The 21,471-nt window shown below is 44.5% G+C and overlaps 2 protein-coding genes across 2 annotated transcripts; one reads left to right on the forward strand and one right to left on the reverse strand.

The window, feature by feature from the left end:
* Positions 1-1,235: 1,235 nt before the first annotated feature.
* Positions 1,236-3,455, reverse strand: LOC125287191 (zinc finger protein 90-like). Its single transcript, XM_048232754.1, has 3 exons — positions 3,205-3,455; positions 2,906-3,087; positions 1,236-2,572 (listed from the first exon to the last, which is right to left on the reverse strand). Exons 1-3 carry the CDS (start codon positions 3,228-3,230, stop codon positions 1,236-1,238), a joined length of 1,545 nt encoding a protein of 514 aa, XP_048088711.1. The 5' UTR covers positions 3,231-3,455.
* A 2,123-nt stretch (positions 3,456-5,578) lies between these two features.
* Positions 5,579-13,800, forward strand: LOC125287754 (SUN domain-containing protein 2-like). The gene is given in 19 exon segments (XM_048233773.1): positions 5,579-5,726; positions 5,853-5,964; positions 6,078-6,187; positions 8,377-8,646; positions 8,738-8,794; positions 8,969-9,041; positions 9,193-9,254; positions 9,847-9,941; positions 10,108-10,221; positions 10,354-10,407; positions 10,533-10,576; positions 10,795-10,945; positions 11,979-12,203; positions 12,309-12,393; positions 12,859-12,974; positions 13,088-13,177; positions 13,179-13,256; positions 13,407-13,502; positions 13,599-13,800. Coding segments are annotated over 18 exon segments (1,947 nt in total). The 5' UTR covers positions 5,579-5,726; positions 5,853-5,854; the 3' UTR covers positions 13,716-13,800.
* Positions 13,801-21,471: the final 7,671 nt, after the last annotated feature.

Below are 21,471 nucleotides of genomic sequence, written 5' to 3' on the forward strand. Positions count from 1 at the left end.
TTTTCCTTTACAAAGCCACTGTGAATGAACCGCACGCACGCACACACACCACGGGGAGCAATTTGCTGAATTAGACAAAATGTGTTTTGGATTAGGATTACAGACTATATCTGACTCAGTACTGTGAAGGCATTTGTCTTCATATAAATTAAAGGTTGTATCAGGGATTGCAAGCCCCAAAAAGGCCCAAACATAAATGATCACATTCATCTAATATTTCCTAACGATCCGCTAACTGTCTGCCCCATAAGCAGGCCGTCAGAAAAAAGTGTCTCTGTAGGCAGCCTAGGCTCCAAGATCTGTACACAAAAACAATTGCTACCAACAAGGGTTAGCTATCCACTCAAAGGCAAAATAAAGTGTTTCAACCTATAACCGACAAGATGCGCGTTTAGGAGAGTTTTAATTGCACGGGAGGGAGGGGGAAGGACGAGCGAGCTAGCTCTCTGTTTTGTTTGAGCATCAACAGAAGTGATGTATCCCCGCTATTGCTGATACAACCTTTAACTCAAGTTCATAAATCACAAAAAGCTGCCTGTGTTCTGGGCACCCACTAATGCACTATAATGAACAATATGGTAGCTATTAACTATATTGCACTACACTGCAAAAACCAAGTATAATTAATCTTATTTTAAAAATCTAGTTATTGTTTTGTTAACTTGATTTGGACAAGACCAATTCATCTTAAAGCTGCAGTTGGCAAGATTTTTCTGATCATATTCACTGAAACAGACACTATGCTCCGACAGAACAACATAAATCAGCCGGTTTTAAAAAAAAACCCGCACTTCTACCTCAACCTAGAGCCTTTTGCAAAAATCCACAGCTCCCGGTTCTTCTGGTCCAGTCAGAGCAGGGCTGTGTGAGATCTGACTGTCAATCACAGTCTGGTGCGCACTGATGAGCACAAACTCGATGAGAGGGTGCTTGGTGGTAGTGAGGCTGGGGCATGAGAGTTGTAAACATTCAAAATGTTGGCTAAGTCCCCTCAATCTGTCAGACTTGCCAACTGCAAGCTTTAACACACCGGCAGACAAATTTGCTTAAAACAAGTGTATGCAGTGAATGAGTGGATGTCCCTAACACAGGTTTTGATTTTTGAGTCTGGCCAGGAGGTGACCCAGTCTCGCACAATAGTGGCTCGTATGGTTTTCTTTTGTTGTCATTCTTTCATTCTTCAGCTTCCGATGCATCATCACCTAACACTGAAATGCCTGCGGTGGTGTGTGAGCTCATGCCTCTTCAGCTGAGAAGAGAGTCTGAACATCTTCCCGCACACGCGGCATTCGCACGGCTTTTCCCCGGTGTGCCTGAGCTTGTGTTTCTGCAGCGAGCTGTTGACGCTGAAACTCTGGCGCGAGACAGCGCCACGCGTCGGCTTCTGCCGGACGTGGGACAGCGCATGCGTCGTCGGGTGGTGATCGGGCGCGCCGGAAGCTCTTGCCGCAGTAGCCGCAGTGGTAGGGCTTCTCGCCGGTGTGCACGCGCAGGTGCTTGTTCAGGTCGCCTGAGCCGCTGAACGAGCGTCCGCACAGCGTGCACACGTGCTGCTTGGAGCCCGGGTGGCCACGCTCGTGCACGCGCAGCTCCACCAGGCTGCCGTACGTCTCGCCGCACACCACGCACACGTAGCTCTCGCCAGAGGGGGCGCTGTGAGTCGGCTGGGGAGAACCCTCTATCCAGACATCAGAACTCGGAACCATCTGCTGTGGAACTGGAACCTGGAACCTGCTGTTATTGTTGTTGGAGGCAAAGTGGAAGCTGCTGTGCGACTGGGAGGTGGATGGTTGCGACTGGGTGGAACTTAAGTCAGCCATCAAGCCAAAGTCGTCTTCCATCGCCCCCTGGTGGTGATCAGGGGAAGTGGCTAGAGTCACAGGAGCTTTGAGGTTGTTCAAGTGTAAAGAATGGGCATCAGTGGATAAGCTGCTATGCAGTGAGCGCATTTCGTCAGGGAGGCCAAAGCTGCCACACTGTGCCTCCTTGTGGTTTGTAATGGCTTTAGTCGCTGGCTCTGTCTTGATGGAGCCCTCCTGAGTAGGCAGAGGTGACTGGGTTGAGCTCCGTCCCGCACGGCTGTTGCTTTGCCGCAAAGAATATATGTTTGAGATTTGGATGCTGCAGGTGGGGCTGTGCGCGGTCAACCCTGTGCTGTTTGACCTGGTGTTCGTCTTGTTGGCCACACACAGCGATCGGTTGGTGCTGGTGAGAGCAGAGCCAGGTTTACAGGTCGCCCCATCCCCAGCAGGCGTCAGGGTCACACTGGGGTCACAGTCCGCTGGCGCCTGTGCCGAGTGTTTCTGTTCAAGTTTCACGAGCGCGTGTGGTGCGTGTTCCTGCCCAGCCGTTTCTGTGAGCGCCCGCCGAGGGGAATGATTCCGTTCCGCCGCATGGTATACCTCCCCGCTCCTCTCCCTCGCACTGGCGTAGACTTTGGTTAGCTCCAGCTCGTCCTTGGTGAGGTCCGATTCTGATGCTGCTGCTGCTGCTGCTGGCTCACAGTCTTGCTGCTGTTGCTCCTCAGGAGAGGTGCAGTCCAGGGCTGGGCTCAGCTGTGCACACTGTCCTGCTGTGGAGGATGCGCATGTCATTACTGTGTAAAACCCATTAAACAACACCATACTACCAACATACAACACTTTACAACAGCCTGAGAAATCAGCATGGTAGACTAGTGGGCCTACCGTCCTGTTCATGCTTTGTCCAAAATAGCCAGCATAAGAGGACACTTCATTAAGTAGCCTAAGCTCAGTCGAGGGTACAATAACTTCAGCTCCTGAAGCGAGTTACAACGTAGAGAAGCCAGCTAAAGAGAGTTCACATAATCGCAAAATTCCTTCCCTAAAAAAAAAAAATACCCGGCTGAGACATTTACATTAGTCCAACGCAATGCAGCGCTCACCGTCTCTATCGCGCTGCAGTGAGTTGCGAATTCTCTTCCTGAGTCTCTCGTTCTCCCTCTGCGTTCGAGAGGTTTTCTCCTGGTATTCCGACACAGTCTCCCGCACAAGTTCAAGAACTTCGTTCACCGCTACTGTCAGCAACTTGGACACTCTTTCGTTCAGTCGATCCATTTTAGACGTTCTGTTGGAAAAAAAGGAATCCAAATCAGACCTACATTACACGTCACTGCTAGGCTCTAAAAGTAGTCGAAAGAGACTAATTTTACTAGGAGTGCAATAACATTTCAATTCACGTTACCTTGAACATATTTGATTCCCCTCCATCTTTGTGACTGACACAATGCGATATCAAAATAAACGCTCCTACTGTGTTCTTTACCAATTGCCTATTGTAACGGTAGGCTACGTAAATATAACATTAAGACCGCACTATCTAAAAAACGCTCTCAAGCGACCCAGAAAGAATGATTAATATCCATAACCAGTAAAAGAGATCTAAAAGCTAAAATCTATCCATTATTTTTTTTCGCGTCAGTGGTCAAGCTTTCGAACGTAATTTCCGGAGGCATAAACCACTTTCAAAATAAAAGCCTAATGGAACGACATAGCCTAATACAGAGCCATATAAAGGTACCTTTATATGGCTCAGGTCTAATAATACTATTAAACCAGGCAAAACCTAACAATCTGACACTACAAAAGTTTTCTTATTTAATGCTACTGAAGGCTATTTTGTTGCGTAGAATCCATTTCATGGATGTCTACAGACATTTTTGTATCGTGCATAGTATAAAATGAGATTATGAGATTAATTACATATTTCAGTAGGCCTAATAATTTGGCAAATTATGAAAATCTTAAAGTTTATTGTCAATGAATGATTTCTTATATATATTTGAATATCACAGCAAAGGAAATATTGTCCTCACAATTCGCAAGTTTGCCATTCTGTTAGTTGTGTGTGTGTGTGTGTGTGTGTGTGTGTGTGTGTGTGTGTGTGTGTGTGTGTGTGTGTGTGTGTGTGTGTGTGTGCGTATGATTTCCAGACTCCAGCCACTGGGTCCTGATGGAGCCTGAAGTCTACCCAGAGGAGAGGGTCTCCACTTTTACCTGAGTTCTACTGCGGGGAGCTATGAGTGCTCAGAGTCTGGTCTGCACTGGTGTGCTGCTCCAGTCATCCTGCTTCACAGGCTGGCATGTCTTTGCTGCAGAGCTGGCCCACACGCAGTACCGGCCAGCTGGGCCTTCGATGGACATCAAGCTTATCTCAGGAGAGCTGGAGAAAAATGTGGCTATACTAGCCAACATGCACAACCACTCCCTCCATCCCCCAGTCTGGACTGTGTTCTAACTTCATACTTGACCAATGGCTGATACCCTATTACTTAAAACCTATCCTTGCACCGCTGCTGTAATTCTTATATTACTATGTTTACATTTTTCTCATATTGTCCATATAATTATACTGTTATATTATTACTGTGCTACATTTTTCTCTTATATTGTCCATATTGAATGCTGGTCTCTTGTATTGTCCATATTTAATGCTGGTCTCTTATATTGTCCATATTTAATGCTGGTCTCTAGACTTTATCCCTGCACTGTTGAACTTATTTGCACTATACCACCATGACACACACCTCACAGAGCACCTTACCGCTGCATACTAAAACACAGGATCAGTCCCTGCCCTGTCACTGCAAGCGCCTCATGCTTATACATACATTCATGTCCTTGATTTAGTATCTTTTGTCCTTATTAGTCATGTGGATTTGTTATTCTATCATGACCTTAGCGGTTTGAAAACACACACACACACACACACACACACACACACACACACACACACACACACACACACTCACAACATCCAAACATCCAAACCTCTGTGGAGCAACAGACAGTCTATCAAGCAGAAGTCCAGATAACTGAATGTTTGAAGAAACCTCAGCAGGACAATACTTGCACATACCGGGTGTAAACTCTGGAATACCCAGCTGATTAGTGCTAAAGTTGCTCCATCTAGTGGTCATTATAACATTTGTCTTTAAAAGAAGTACATAAAGGCAAAACAGGTTAATTACTTTACAGCAGATTTCATGCACAAAGGCAATTCAGTGTGTTTATATAAATAAGAGCATTTATGATAAATACAAAGAAGAGATCGATCAGGTAGATAAAAAAAGAAATATAACAGAATGATTAATGTAAAACATTGTAGTGATATGTATGATGTGATATGTATGATAATATATGATGTAGTGTAATAATTTAAAACGTAGAAAATAAAATGAAAGTTTAAATTTCAATCAGACGCTTGCAAATAAAAATGTGTTTGATGTGTAATTGTTGTGTAAGAGCCTGTGTGTAATGTTTTGTCAAAATTAAAAACCGATTTCAGAACATAAAGAGAGTGTGAACAAGCAAGCTACAAATAAACACCACCACTTAGAAACATGGCCTGTGTTGTAGGCCTAATGTTATAATTCCTTATAAAATGTCAAATGTCACAAAATGTCATTTAAAGTTTGCAATTTAAATATAGCCTATTGGTGGTTGTAAAACAGTGTTTTAACCCGAAAGACGTGAAGGTTCGTGGTTATAGTAGGGACACTAGAACAGGTAGCCATGACAAAGCTTAGGCTACAAAGAAATGTAGCCATCTTGACTAAACCTAATGGATAGAATTTTATGAAATCATGCCGAACTCTGTCTCGTCATAATAGCAGGTAAAATCGCGCAGGACACAACAATGTCACCAGAATATAAAACCACGAACATTCTGAAAGATGATCATTGCTTTTGTATCGGACAACTAAGGTTAGAATGAGATTAAGTTTGTGTCGTATTTCGTATTTAACAAAGTCATCACTGCTGTTCTAGGCCATCGAATATTTTGCTACTCTGAATGTATCTGTCCATGTGTGTGTTTCTCTCCCATTGCAGCCATGTCACGGCGAAGTATAAGATTACTGACGAGCGGTTATTACCGTGATGACGGTGAAATGAACGAGCGCAGCAGCTCTCACCATATGTCTTACCGAGAGAGCCCTGTCAGGTGTGTGTGTGTGATCACAGTGTAGGCCTTGTGTGTGTGTGTGTGTGTGTGTGTGTGTGTGTGTGTCTGTATGATTTACCAAATCCTTCTCCCCAACTCTCTCACACACACAGGGTGTTTAAGAAAAGGACCGGCTCTCGGTCACAGACGACCACACCATCCCTCTCGCGTACTGCCTCTCAGGCTGCGGCACCTTGTCTCTTCTTCAGCTCTCTGACCTCTAGTAAGTCTTTGAGAAGTGACCCCCAAAAAAAAAAAAAAAAATGTTAGCCTACTTAAATACAGATATGTTCAATAATGTCTAGTCAGTACACCAAATAAGGAAGGCCTATATAGAAATTGTGAAAATAAAATATGTAGATTTTGGTAGTTTGGTCTTTTCATGTAGCCTTGGCAACTATAGCCATCTAGTATAGGCCTGAATAATATGCACATGAATTGACACTTGTTAAACTCACCTCAACATGTCTTTTGCAATTGCATGGGCAATGCTAAAGTCACTGAACACAGTGCAGCGTTATTTTTTACTCTTATGAGACAATAGCCTACACTTTGAAATGGGTCTTACATTTTCGTTTTTTTGAGGCACTGACTCTGCCATGACGCTCCTGTTCCTGTACACTGAACTGATTAAGTTCGGGAGAAAAGAGATAAAAGCCCGCCTACACTGAAAAATGATTGGTTGATTTAGCGAAACAGGCCAATCGGGATGCTCTCTGTTTTGGATGCACTCAGGCACACACGCACCACCCCTCTCTCTCTCTCCCGTTGTGTGCGCACTACACTCAGATGCACACACGGTCTCGCATGCGCGCTCTTGATCGCTCACTATAGATTCCGGGAGATTTTCGGGCGTCAGGGAGCCGCTATCAATATGCGACTCGGCATGTCTGCACACACACACACACACACACACATATGCATGACAGCAACATGTTTCAAAAGAAGTTGGGACAAGAAATGCTGCTTCACCTCTTCATTTAAAGCGATGGTTCGGAGTAATTTCACCCTAGGGTCCTTTGCACCATGACCCTGAGCCAAACACCCTCCCAGAACCTTTTTTCCCTTGGTCGACCCCTGGTCGAGTAGCGCCCTAGGTGGCCTTTCCAACCGTCGACACTGTACCAAGCACTGGGGTTCGAGGGGGGTCAGATGTAGCTGTACCAACGCCGCTCCGCTCCGTCGATTCACTGACCAGGACAGACAGGCACCGACTCCGCAGCAACTGGACCGCGCTGAGCTCTCCCGCTGCAGCCATACCGCCTTCGGGCGTCCTCCTCGTGTTGCCTCCTCGCAGAGCCGTCCTGCTCTGCTCCCGGCCCGTTCCACTCCCTCGCGGCCTCAGCGAAGGCACGACCCTGAGGTGGCCATGCTATCGAACTCCACACAACGAACTTTTTTTTTTTTTTTTTTTAAAGGCGCCGGCCAACAGGCCAACTAGAACGGGCGCCCACACAGCACGGTGCCTCTCACACGCACCCAAAAGTTTTAAAGTTCAGAGGGCCTTTCCGTCGAGTTTGCTGCCCTCAGCGTCTCCGCCAACCGTCCAGGAACCTCCGCCGCTCTCCCTCGGCTCTGCTCACGTGTCGCGGCCACCGCCAGCTCCCACCTCGAACCGTCCGGCGCACCGTCGTCTTCTCCGCGAAAGCTTCTTCAGGCCCCTCTTCCGGCAAGATCTCCTCCCACGGCAGCAGGCAGATCCAGGCGACAGCTCCTCTCCTCTGGCGGCAGGAACGAAAGAAGGCCTCAAGCTCTTTAGCAGCCCTTACAATTGCTCTCTCCGGATCCTCATGCGTGGGCCTCCCACTCCCAGGTTCTCTCGCTGAGCAGAAACCATGTTCGAAAGTCACTTCTGACACCAATGTAACGATTTGATAGTGACACACACAGTTGTCCAATCAAAAGGTTTATTAGCTGAGAACGAGAGTAGGGACACAGACACAGAACATAAAACACACAGAGCACCTCAAGTACACACACACACTACACATACAGGGGAGGACGCAGCCCCCCACACAAAAAGGATCACACACGAGGGAGAACTAAAAGGGAAACATGTTGCAATAAAGACGCTAACATTAAACTTAAAACTAAGGAGAAACACAGACATAAACCCCCCAAATGTTCGCTCCCGTATCCCAGCATGCCCTGCGTGGGAAAACGCTAACAACGTCTTGTGCGCTGACGTTACATTATTTACGAGATAAAAGTTGGTTCCATTACGACTGCAGAACGTCACTAGTTTCTGACAGCGCTACTCGACCAGGGTTCGACCAAGGGAAAAAAGGTTCTGGGAGGGTGTTTGGCTCGGGGTCTACTGCAAAGGACCCTAGGGTGAAATTACTCCGAACCATTGCTTTAACAACATTCTGTAAATGTTTAACTTCGCTATGTGTGTAACCCCTCCCCCAGGTGTGGCTTCTGCCCTGAAGGCAGCCACTCAGAGCCAGAGCCAGTACATTAGCCCCGCCTCCCGCTTCAGTGCGCCCTCTGTGTCTCGCTCCTCTGGCCTTCTGTGTCCATCTGAGCCAACTGGCACCGGCGGCAGCTGCAGCTCTGGGCGCACCCTGCTGGACCAGTCGTGCGTGACCTCTGGATACTCGTCCTCAGAAGGGTGTGAGGCCGACCTGGCCCCCACCTGGAGGAAGAGGAGCAGGCTTCTGAGCAGGAGCCAGCGCACCAGTGAGTGTGTGTGTGTGTGTGTGTGTGTGTGTGCGTGTGTGCGTCTGAGTGTATGACATATATCTACATTAATCCATTCTCTCAATTTCAGGTTCTTCTAGGATGTTCTCTGGTGATGCTGAGTCTGTGGACACAAGTTTCACACAAGGTAGTCTACCTTATTCATACTTCAGCTGACCATACCAAGACACACCATGACAAAACTCACCATAACAACCCTCATCATGACTACATTCTCATTCCCTGTCTGCTAACCTTGAACTCCCTCTTGTGTGTGTATGTGTGTGTGTGTGTGTGTGTGTGTGTGTGTGTGTGGTCTCAGTGCTGTTCGCTGGTCTAGCCCTGCTCTGCTGCAACTTCTTTGGCCTCCTCAGGGATGTGCTGCTTCTCAGCAGGTACGGCCCTTCACACACCCCAACAGCAGCTCAGTCTGAGCCGCCAGTAAAAGTCAGTGTGTAGGAGACGTGCTGTTTCACCTGCTGTGTGTGTATGGAGACATCTTGTGGATTTAAAAGACCACACCTTCCTCTGTCCATTCTGTTCTAGTTGTGGCCAGCACTTGAGGAAGCCGGCACTGACTGTTCTGACTTTGACCCTTATTGCTACTGGTGAGTCCCTGAGTATCTAGTAACCGATGTCCATGAGATTAGTTTACTAACCTGAGATATAATGTACATACATAAAAACTGAACCAACCATACACTGCAAAAAATGAATTCTAACCAAGTGTTATTGATCTTATATTAAGATTAAAAAATCTATTTGGTATTGTTTTTAGTATGAAAAGATTTACCTAGCGCCCTCTCAAAAGATCATTTTGACTTAATTTAAGAAGACTTTAACTTATTTTAAGGAGTCTTATCAAGACAAATTTGCTCAACGCACTGGCAGACAAATTTGCTTAACGCACTGGCAGACAAATTTGCTTGTTTTCAAGATGAGATGTCTTAAAATAAGTCAAATATTTTTAAAATTAAGTCAAATGATTTCACAAGAAAGCGCTAGGTAAGTCTCTTTATACTGAAAACAATACCAACTAGTTTTTTTTATCTTGATATAAGATTAATAACACTTGGTTAGATTTTGTTAGATAAGCAGTTTTTGCAGTGTATATAACGTCAATTCCTGGGTATGAAATCCAGATGAGATCATTGTAGTCAGCTAATGCCTGCATGTGTGTGTGTGTGTGTGTGTTTGCAGGCTATTGGTTTTATTATCCTGCTCTCACCTCTCTCCTGAATGTTGCTGAACCTGCCTTGCCTGGATACAGCACGTCTACCCTCGGCATAAACACGGTGGGTCTGCCAGCAGAACCAAACCCCCCAGATACCAGCTGACTGGACCAGATGTGGTCCTGATGTGGGCCAGATCCAGGCCAGATCTGAGCCACAGTCAGCCAGAGTTTGCTGCTGCTGACGTGAGGAGAGGAATTTAACTCTGCTGATTGTGTCTCTGCTGCAGGACCCAAGGATCGTGACGGATTTCAACGTGTTCCGTAAGGAAGTCCTGGACCGCATCAACCAAGGAGAGGCCAGATGGAAGGACAGCTGGACTCGAGAACTAAAAGATGTTAAGGTGTGTGTGTGTGTTGTGTGTGTGTGTGTGTGAGAGTGTGTTTGTAAATCTCTAACATGTCAGAATAGAAAGCCATCTAATTCAAAGTCACACCAGAGCACTACATTGAGCCTCCTTCTCATCCTCATGTAGCGAGAGATCGGCCTTCTGCAGAAGGATGGAGAGAGACACAGACACATGTCTGAGGTGAGGATCTCTGGTGAACAGCACAACAAACTGAGTTTGGAATGCAAAAGGAGTAGTGGAACGTGTAATATATTGCATTCTCTTCTCTTCTCATGCACATATCTTTTCTTCTTCTTTTATCATAGATTCTTGGAGGAGAAATGGCTAACATTAAAGATGTGACAAAAAAGTGAGTTTTTTGCAATTGTCCATGGACACTCAATTATTTGTGTGTGTGTGTGTGTGTGTGTGTGTGTATGCTGTATGTGTGTGAAACTGTATTTGAATATGTCACCTTGTGTTACAGGTGAACATATATTATTAATTTGACACCTTACATAATATAAACATGGCCATGCATGATTTAACTTTCTGACCGGCCCTAACCTCATGACCTTGTCTCCTCAGCTACGACCTTCTCCGGCAGACTTGGGTGACTGAAGAGGTCACTGGTGTGGCCAAAAAGGTTACTGATCTCAAGGACAGTGTGTCGTATCTCAGAACTGGCCAGATAAATCTGGAACAACGTCTGGATGCCCAAGATCACACCAATGCTCAGGTGTCTATCACACACAGACGCGACGCACGCACACACACACACACGCACGCATGGACAGTAGAGGAGTCGTCCAGCAAATGGAAGGTTGCCGGTTCGAGCCCAACTTCTCCTGACCCTGTCAATGTGTCCTTGAGCAAGACACTTAACCTTAGTACTCCCGATGAGCAGGTTGGCGCCTTGCATTGCCATCGGTGTGTGTGTGTGAATGGGTGAATATGAGGCATGGCATTGTAAAGCGCTTTGGGTGCTCAGAGGAGATGAAAAAAGCACTATATAAATGCAGTCCATTTACCATTTACACACACACCACACACACACACACAGAGCAACAGTCATGCATTAACATTAGTGATGGCAGTCTGACACTGAAGCTTCGATATGTGCTTCAAACCAGTAACTACAATTCCATTTGAACCACTGCTCCGAAGGTTGCTTTGCTACGGAAAAATCACGTGAAATATGACGTCCGAAGCAGAAACTACTTCATTCTCTGAAAGAATCACCTGAGTGGTTCGCAGCGCCACCACCTCGTGAACCAATCGTGCTGCCACTGCAACTGGCACGGCCTCGTTTCTAGTCTGAATTGTAGCGCACTCAAAGCATAAACACTTAACAATGCACAACATTGCGTTTGGTTTATAGCCTCTACTGTGACGAGCATAGTTTGTTCGTATCGATTTATTTCTATTACAATGTAAAAGAGATGTGGGAAAACTTTATTCTGATGGCTCCTGATCAATCTTTATTTGTATAAAGAATGATATCCCATTATTATTCATGTGCACTACGTATGTGTGGGGGTGGGGTGGTTAGGTGCGTGCACTAGATATATATTTCACTAGTAAAGCTTCCTGTCCACTATCTAGCTGGGATAATTTAGATGCAGTCTTGGCTTTTCACCAGGAGAGGTCGCTGTTACTGAAGCTTCGAGTAATGAACACATTTTTGAATCAATTGTTCAAAGTGGTTCAGTGCTTCACCAAAGCTTCATTTGCCCATCACTAATTAACATGCATTAATCTGTTCTAATTAGCTGAAGAAGGAGCTCACTGATTGGCTGAAGAGAGAGCTCCGGGCGGGACTTGGTCAGGATACAGGAAGCGTCGTTCTTAGTCCTGAACTGCAGAGGGCGCTGGAGGCTCTGGAGAAGAGGTTGCTCAGGCATTTGACTGAAGTAGCACACAAGGAAGGCAGTGACATGTGGAGGACTGTGGGAGAGAGCCTGCAGAAGGAGGGACTTGGAGCCATCACGGTCAAGGTGAGCGGCCATTTTGGTCGCTGACAAATTACTAACAAAAACAGTACAAACAACAGATTACAAAATGTTGGTTATTTATTCTGTGTGTGTGTGTGTGTGTATCAGGATGTCCATGAGATTGTTCAGAGAGCATTGAGCCTCTATAAAGCAGATGGAACTGGCATGGCTGACTACGCTCTGGAGTCTTTAGGTAAAGATCCCCATATAGTGTGTGTGTGTATGTGTGCATGTACAGTATAATGTGTGTGCTTAAGCAACAAAGATACTTCTTTGGAAACAACTTTGCTGTACACGGCCGTATGGTCGTGCGTATCTGCGCTTCTAACATCTAATGGATCAGTGTTGTATTTTACATCCAGTTTCACACGAGCAAATACACAACATTTGGCGGCGTCTTCTGTTCAGTGCTTAGACTGCATCCGTACACGTACAGTCGGGCATTTAGGTGTTGTCTTATATAGTCTGTTAGACTTTTTTGCATGTCTTTGTGCGTGCATGTGTGTGTGTGTCTTTGTGTGTGCATGTCTTTGTGTGCACATGTGTGTGTGTGTGTGTGTGTCTGTCTTTGTGTGCGCATATCTTTGTGTGTGCATGTGTGTGTGTTTGCATGTCTTTGTGTGCGCATGTGTGTTTGTGTGTGTGTGTGTGTGTGTAGGTGCTGGTGTGATTGGGTCCCGGTGCTCAGAAACATACCGCACCAGGTCTCCATGTTACAGCCTGTTTGGGGTGCCACTGTGGTATGCTTCAGAGGGTCCACGCACTGTTATACAGGTAACACACCTATTTATGAATGCGTACACACTCACATGCTCACACACACACACACATTCATACACACACAGTTTGATTTATTTTCAGCATGTATATGTGTGTGTGTGTGTCAGCCTGAGATGCATCCTGGGAAGTGCTGGGCGTTTAAAGGCAGTGAGGGGTTCCTCACCATCACCCTGTCCCTCCCCGTGCGCATTACACAACGTCACCTTGGAGCACATCCCCAAGAGCCTCTCCCCCACCGGTCACATCGACAGCGCCCCGCGAGAGTTCGCCGTTTACGTGAGTCTACAACATATGGGTCAAAGACATGGATGGATGCCCATGTTTCAAAAGCATTAGTGATTTATGTGGTGAATAAATGCCACATGTGTGTGTGTGTGTGTGTGTGTGTGTTGTGTGTGTGTTGTTTGCTTCCATGTCCTCTCCCAGGGCCTGAGTGGCTTTGATGAGCAGGAGGAAGGGAAGTACCTGGGTAGATTCACGTATGACTCTGATGGCGAGCCCATCCAGACCTTTGAGCTGCTGGTGAGACATCATCAGAAGCCTGGACACTATCCGCCATCTTTATTACTGGACCCCAACAACATCTCTTCGATAGTTAACTCTCTCTCTCTCTCTCAGGACTCTGTGAAGGATGTGTATGGTGCGGTGCAGTTGAGGGTTCTCAGTAACTGGGGGAACCCTGAGTACTCCTGCGTCTACAGATTCAGGGTTCACGGCCAGCCACACCCCCACTGAGAGACACATCCACATTCCACACACAACCTCAACCTTATTTTTACTATTCTGCTCTTGTCCCTTACTTATATAATAATAAATATGTTTGCTCACAAAGCAAAAGTGTGTTTAATTAATTAATCAGAATCAGAATCGTTTATTGCCAAGGTCTTTTTTTTCCCATATAGACCCTTGATTGAACGTTCTATTTGGGCCCCAATCTACTTACTCTGCATTAAGATAACATATGGAATGTTAAAAAGGAAGTCTTGTGGGGCCAACTATGATGCTGATAATGGAAAGTCCATATATGAAATGTGATCAAGGAATTTGACTTGCTAGAATGGTGGGCAGTCCGGGCCTCAAGCTGATAGCGGTGTCCCCTCACTGTCCTTTGTAATTGCTGTGCATCAAGTGTGTGTGTGTTGTGTTCACCTGTGGTGGGCTGTGCCCACAACCTGCCCCCTTCGGTCAGCCTCTTGCTAGCCATGATGAGCAGGGATGTAGTGGTAAAATAAGAGGTGAGTAAACTATGAATTCTGTGCAATGTCATTTTTAAAGGAACATTATTAATCGTTCTAACCAGTTACCATTTAGAGGAGAGAATGGAAACAGGAACAGGAAGGAAAAAATAATGTGACCCAAATCAACCACATGTACTGTGACCCAAATCAATCACATGTACTGTGACCCAGATCTACCACATGTACTGTGACCCAAATCAATCACATGTACTGTGACCCAGATCTACCACATGCTGCTCTGCTGTGCCTTCAACTAAAAAAAGACTGGAAAACATACTTGACACGCATGCATTTGACTATTGAGTCCTTTCATCAGCTATCACCTGATGGATGAGGACGAAAGAGCCTGAGGATGGGTATGTCCCTTCCATGTCACCAAGCACCTTCAGGGCAGCTGACTTGCTACTGTAATCACACTGAGCAGCCCTGAGAATGCAGTCAAACACCTACTGTATTGGCGATAGAGCCTGGATTCAAAGTTAATGGGGCGTCACAGTCAAAATGTTCAACTTTGTAGACATGTGTTTATCACTGTCCAGCAATGGCATGTAGCCTCACAGGCTTACCTGAAGCAGGCTGAACTTCAAAGAATTATCCCAAGGACCCAGGAAGGCCTAACATTTTTTTTTCTTTTAGATCTGAAATTTTACGTATCTGTAACAGGCCCATATCCCACGTCCTATTATTATGTGTTTGATTTTGTGTTGATGCTTTTATTTTGTTGTTTATGTAGGTTTGAATGGATTAATATATACTGCTCAAAAAATTAAGGGACCACTTACAGTTTTCCACAATTGTTAAAACCTTCCACCCTTTTCTCCATTCTCAAACTACATTCACAGAATGTCTGACAGTTCTTGCAAAATAAAACAAAAAAGTTCAAAAGTTCAAAAGTTTTTCTTGTGCTCAGAAGCAAACAGTGTCAGAGTACTGATCCAGTGTACGATTGAAGTGTTCTCTACATTTTTTCACGGAGAGGGACTGAGTAGGGAGAGATGCCAGCCAAAACATTTGACTGCAACGCATCTGATCGTAACACATTTACAGTTTTGTTCACACACAAATACTGGTACTTGAGACACAATGACCACAACATGTAACTCATGCACCAACCCCCTGAACCAATTCTGCTAAACTACAAGCACAATTCCTGCTTTATACTCAAATGACATTTCTAAAACACACTTTTTTCACAATTATCTGCATTATCTGCATCTGCAAACCATATATTTGTTAGAGTGTATTTGTATGTTCTGAGTAAAAAAACAATATTCTCAAATATTTTACAACACACTTATGTATGTACTGTCTCCAGTTAGTGTAACACTGAACCAAAAAAGGCCTAAGTCATTATGATGAATGGAGAAGAAGTGTTTTCCATTCATCATAGTGTTTTACATTGAGCACGTCAGTGTTCAACTGGTTCTTATATATGTCTATTCCTTTGATGGTTTGTGTGTGTCATTTGAAAACAAAATACCATTTTGAGAAGAAATAACTTAGTTTTGAATGTAAAGTTTCATTTTGCAGGAGAATAGAGGGGTTTTGCCCGTTGTGTGTGTGTGTGTGTGTGTGTGTGTGTTTTGATTTGTGTGCAGAGTTGAGAGAGTATGAGGCAAGCTTTCAGAAAATGTGTGTAAACAATGGACTGTAACCACAATGCATCTGGTCGCATCCTTGCACATACTGCACTCACACTGGTGCCTATGGGATTAGTGCTACATCATCATACTGTATGGCCACACACACACACACACACACTTCTTGGATGGACTGGGTTTCACCTTCACATTATCCTACAATGTTCAGCGCATATACTGTACAGTACATATAGAACAAAAGAGAAAATGTCACCTCATGTGCCATATCCACCCTATGTGCCATATCCCCACTGACCCCACCTCAATGTCTCTGCATTCTCCTTCCATTGCTTGTAGAAGAGGCATGCAGGTATGTGGTTGGTGGTCATATACTTTTCATGGCACATTGAAAATAATTCTTCGATAGGTTTTAGAAATGAGGAGTGAAGGGGCAGATACAGAACTGTACACGGGTACTCAATGTAAAAGTACACACTTGAACAGGTGCACAATAGCTTACCTGAAGTCTACTTGTAGTGCAAAGCCTCAGCCTGGTGGTCACTTTTCTAAGGTGTTTTCAGGTATGTGTGGGGTATTACCAATTACCAGATGCGCTTGCATTTTGAATAGAAGTGTTTTTCCAATGATAACAGGAGATTTAATTTTTCAACAAAGTGTGTAATATAAGAAACCGTGTGCAGTGTTTTGCAATAAGTGTGTTGCAGAACTGCAAACAATGTGCAAAGCAGACAATGTGTTTACAGTTTTTTCTGAATGCTTAAATACAACTGTGATTCTTATAGCACAATTTCTAAAACTATTAATTCTTATAGCAAAACCACCCACTGAGTTCGCAAAACTAAAAGCACAAACACTGCTTTGCACTCAGTTTGCAATTTTGTAACACACACTTTGCACAACTGTAGGCACAATTCACTGCACAGCACTCTTTTTGCGGAACTGTAAACACAACTCACTGCTTTACACTCAATTTCCAAATGATCAACACACTCCTAGCAAATCTATACACATTATTTACACTATTTACACTATTTTGCCAACTCTCTGGCACACTTTCTCATGTGAAAACTGTTTTAGATAATTAGTTCACTTTGCAATCAGCCTAAGCACTATAAATAAGCCACAGGTCATGTACAATGGGTACAATGGAGGGAGCAGGAAGAGTGAGAAGAGTAAGAATTGCCAAAGATGTAAGACGTGGAGGTGAAGAAGTAGGAGGAAGAAGAGGAGGAAGAGGATGCAGAGGTGAAGAAGTGAGAGGGAGAGGATGACAAGGACAAGAAGGTGAAGTTAGAGGAAGAGGACAAGGAGGAGCAAGAGGGGGATGAGGAGGGGGAAGAGGAAGGGTAAGAAGAGAAAGAAATAGCCCTTTTACAGGCAAAAATCAGTCTACATGTGGGGATATTGTCATGTCAGGCCTGGATACAGCATTCCAGAATATATTTTCCCTGGTGCCTTGGAGTAGGACATTGCATGTGATGTAGACGAAATTTTGAGAGAGACGACATGATGTAGACTGATTTTTTTGTCTCAGTGAAATTGCTATTTTGTGTTTTGACTTGGAAAAACACACTTGTGTTTGTTTTGATGTGTGTAAATAAACACCAATACTTGAAGTTTGGATCCCTGTATGCTTACAGAACTATGACAAAAGTATGACCTCAAACTGACATAGTCTACCTTGTGCACAGAGAAAGCAAAAGCCAGATGTGTTTTTTATTCAGACCATCAGTGTGTAGTTGGCACATTGTGTGCTTATTATAGTGATGGCTTGTGTTTACTGTTTGATACGAAAACACCATTTTTACGAAGGTGTGAAGAGTTAAACAAGGTGTGTTGGCTTTTGCAAGAGAACTACAATGTTTTGCTGATTGGGTGAAAGTTTTTCCTATTTGTGTGTAGAGTTTTGCAAAAAAAGCCATAGTTACAAGAAATCTGCTTAAGCAATCAGAAAAAAAAACTGTAAGCTGTGGTTAAACCGTGTTTATGGTATGCAACAAGAAGTTTGGTATTGAGGCTTTGGTCGGGCAGGTCATAACAATAAAGTCATGAAAACCCAGTGTAATCCTACATGGAGCCCAACTGGGCAAATGACATAGGGCCACTTTGGAACCCGCGGACAATCCCATATTGGGATTCGTGGGCCTATCCTAAAGGTTCGTTCACACCAAGAAGAGCTGGCGATTTCAGGCAGGTGAGTGGGTAAGGTAGGTGGGAGGCTGGCTTTGATGTTCTGCTGGACCATATTTTTGTTATTATTATTATTATTATTATTATTATTATTATTAATTTTATTATCAGTAGTAGTAGAAGGATAGCAGTAGTAGGAGGAAGAAGAATAGGTGGAAGAATGTTCTGAAACAGGTGACATTTCACTGGAGAGTCCAGTTCTTCCACTCTATTCCTGTCATTAGTCAGCAGTCATACCAAACCTTTCATGAATGTGGAAGACAGAATGACAACAACTTGTCAAAATAAAAGTCCAACATCGTATTTGTGTAACCTGGATACCATTAATTTAATGTCTCCAGCCTTTGATATTTCATGAATATCTTATGAAGTCTACATCGAATGTCACTTTACTATACAAGTTGTGAAGTATTCGTAATCACTGAGGGAGGTAAACTAGCCTACATTCAGCTGACCCGTATTTGTGTAACCTGGAACGGTTGGACATTCCCAGTAGCAAAAGATGAGAAATCATCTGCAAAGGTTACATCATAAAACAAATACATTTTTATGAAACAAAAATTATTTGCTTGTGCTTGACCATGTTCTGTCTTTTTGGCACTGGAGTAGCCCATTGACTCAGATGTGAGTGATCAGGTAAGAGGTTTGGAACAAAAACAGCAATGCTGCTTTGCGACTTTGGACTTTTATTTTGACAAGTTCTCGTCGTTCTGTCTTCCATATTCATGAAAGGTTTGGTATGAATGTTGAGTCATGTCTCATGAAACAGTCATGAATGCCTTATGTGCAGTTTATGACTGCTTCTCCCCTTCTCTCTCTCTCTCTCAACTGTCCCTCTCTTGCCTATTCTCACTATGGTATACTGTAACAATATATAGTACCACTGTTTACTTATTGACATTAACCATTTTGATTTTCAGTAATACTAACCCACTCTACATCTCTCTTTCTTCCCCCTTACTGTACCTCACTTGTGAGGTATATCATCACCAGTCATCAACCATCCGTGTGTTGGCCCTCCTCTCACCCATCTCACCTGAAGTCCCATCCTCGACTGCCCTATTACTGTCCCCCTATCTGGATTCCTGGCCCGTACAGCCTAGCGACCCATCACCTGCCTATGACAACTCTGCCCGGATTCCTGGCCCGTCTGCCGACCCACCACATGCCCCTTGACAACTATAAGGGGCCAAGCAACTCAAGCCAAGCTTGGTGGCCAGGTGCCGCACTTTCACGTTTTTTGACCCATCCAGCCACAGCATATTGATAGGCAGGGGAGCAGTTGAAACACTTTTTAATTAGGTCTAAACGTAATTTAGCCTACAAACCGATCGTACCACACTGAAAGCTAATATTTGGTCACTATAACCTACATTTGTCCTCTGTCAAATACAAATGCATTTCCAGCTTTGAACAAAACCGTTCATGAATTATTACAGCAAAAGTGGGACGTGCGTTTCATTCCTCCCTCCTCGGGACAGTTGAAACAACATAAGGGGACGAATGAACATAGGCCTAAGACTACAATAATATAAAACGTCCCACAACTTCAAAATTTTACTACATATCATGAATGGTAGGCCTGCTCCCAATAGGGGTTATTTTAGATAGATTGTTGCAGGGCTATAGCCTCTTCGTGCATGTCTGATAATCATTGCCATCATCGTGAAGCGTGTAGCCTATGAAGCGGTTTTTGAAATATCATGCCCTGTGGAGGATTCTGCGATGTTTATAGCTAGAACGGTAAGCTTTCACATTTATATCATGTTTATATTGTTGGAAATGTCGTTTCACTAGGTTTTTACGTGGGTTCAACGTTTACGTGGGGATATTTGTGCATTTAATTAAAATACATGGAGTTACAGCCTGGTTGGGATGATAGAAGATTGAACAAAGCCTAGGCCTAGCTTGTTTTGCTTTCCATGTAAACAAGCATGCGATATGAAAGTCTGGGATTGTGGAGAACTAAATGGTCTACAGCATGAAGTCGAACCTTTAAATGAAAAATACTCATTAGGCTAACAATCAAAAAATAACCTCTAATGAAGTTTACTTTTGCGCATCAAAACTCGTGTATCGCCTGTAACTCCGTGATACAATGACATAGCAGGAAGATATTTGGCTGATAGACGGATGTTAACATGCTCTTGACCGAAGGATGTTTGTCTATCATCATTAGCCTACACTCGGAGAAAACTGGAATGTTTCATTCGTCCCGTGTTTCAATCGTCCCAGCTCTCCTATACTCTTGAATGCCTTCCACTGTAGCCTACGGGGAGGGGTTATGAACAAGGTAGGCTATGTTGCCTACTGTATATATCGCGGAAAGCCAATTGGGCAAGCCTGGGGCAGATCATAAGGGACAAAATAAATCTGGGGGTAACAAATAAGGATCGGAGCCTAAAATCGAAATTTTCTCCACATATCTCTCTCTCACACACACACATTCAAGCATCTGTTTCACTATCAGTCTCTGATCCTCGCTAAGGTGACTTACATTGACAGGTGGATCCCACTGATCACTGGTGTTACTCACTGTAGCTGATGTTCCAGCTTTCTCAAAGATATGGGCGGGCAGCACTATCATAATGGTCTGAACTGTGCCGATCAGAGTGCGTCCTGGCAACACTATGTCATGGTCAGTTGGGTTGGAGACATCAACGTTGATGACAGGGAATGCATTTCTCCTTGTGACCTTGTGAGGGTGGGCAACTTGAACTAGAGGTGGCAGTGTCGTGTGGGCCCTGTGTGTCTCCCAAATGTTGCATTGAATGTGTTGCAGAGAGGACTAGAGATCGTATGATCGTTAAGACTATTCTGCGCTCTCAAACTGATCTAAAGGAACGGTGATCCCATGTAAATGCCCGCGTGAATGAAGTTATTGTGATTGTTTGCCACAAAGCGCTCATCGTGGTTGTTTACTCCTTAACAGCGTCAGCAGCAGCGAGTCGAGTGGCGCAGTGCTTCCGGGTTCCCAGGATGGTGACGAAAGCGGCGGCGTTCCCATGCCAACCTCATCCCCTGTGAAGGCAAAATAAGAGTCCTCTGGCTGTGCTTCAAGCTAAAGGTCCTGTGCTGCTGGCTTGCTAGTGGATAAAAGACTGCAATTTTTCCCGGCCTATTTAGTGCACAGTGGCCGGGTGAGACTCAGTTTATTTTTGATTTTGTGTTTTCTTTTTTTTTTTCTCTCTCTTTGTTTCGGTCAGGAGGGGCCCTGACCGAACGGACATTTTTACTTGTTTGTTTATGTGTTATGTCTCTGCCTGCATGAATGGGTTCTGGCTTGGGGGGTGGGAGGCTAAGTTGCTGGTAATGGTCTGGGGATCCGTAGTGTGCACGTGTGCAAATGGTTGTGTGCTGTGAACAAGATTTGCTGTGGTACTCCGCTTGATATCTTGTTGTGACTAGGGTTCTGAAACCTATGGTAGCTTATGGTGTGGTTCTACTCACTTGTTTCCAAGA

This window comes from Alosa alosa, chromosome 22, assembly GCF_017589495.1.
Source record: "Alosa alosa isolate M-15738 ecotype Scorff River chromosome 22, AALO_Geno_1.1, whole genome shotgun sequence".
Taxonomy (NCBI): domain Eukaryota; kingdom Metazoa; phylum Chordata; class Actinopteri; order Clupeiformes; family Clupeidae; genus Alosa; species Alosa alosa.

Coding starts and splice junctions, on each gene's coding strand:
- LOC125287191 (XM_048232754.1), bottom strand. CDS start 3,230: ATGGAGGGGAATCAAATATGTTCAAG. Junction 3,088..3,204: donor GGGAATCAAATATGTTCAAG/GTAACGTGAATT, acceptor TTTTTCCAACAG/AACGTCTAAAATGGATCGAC. Junction 2,573..2,905: donor ACTGCAGCGCGATAGAGACG/GTGAGCGCTGCA, acceptor CATCCTCCACAG/CAGGACAGTGTGCACAGCTG.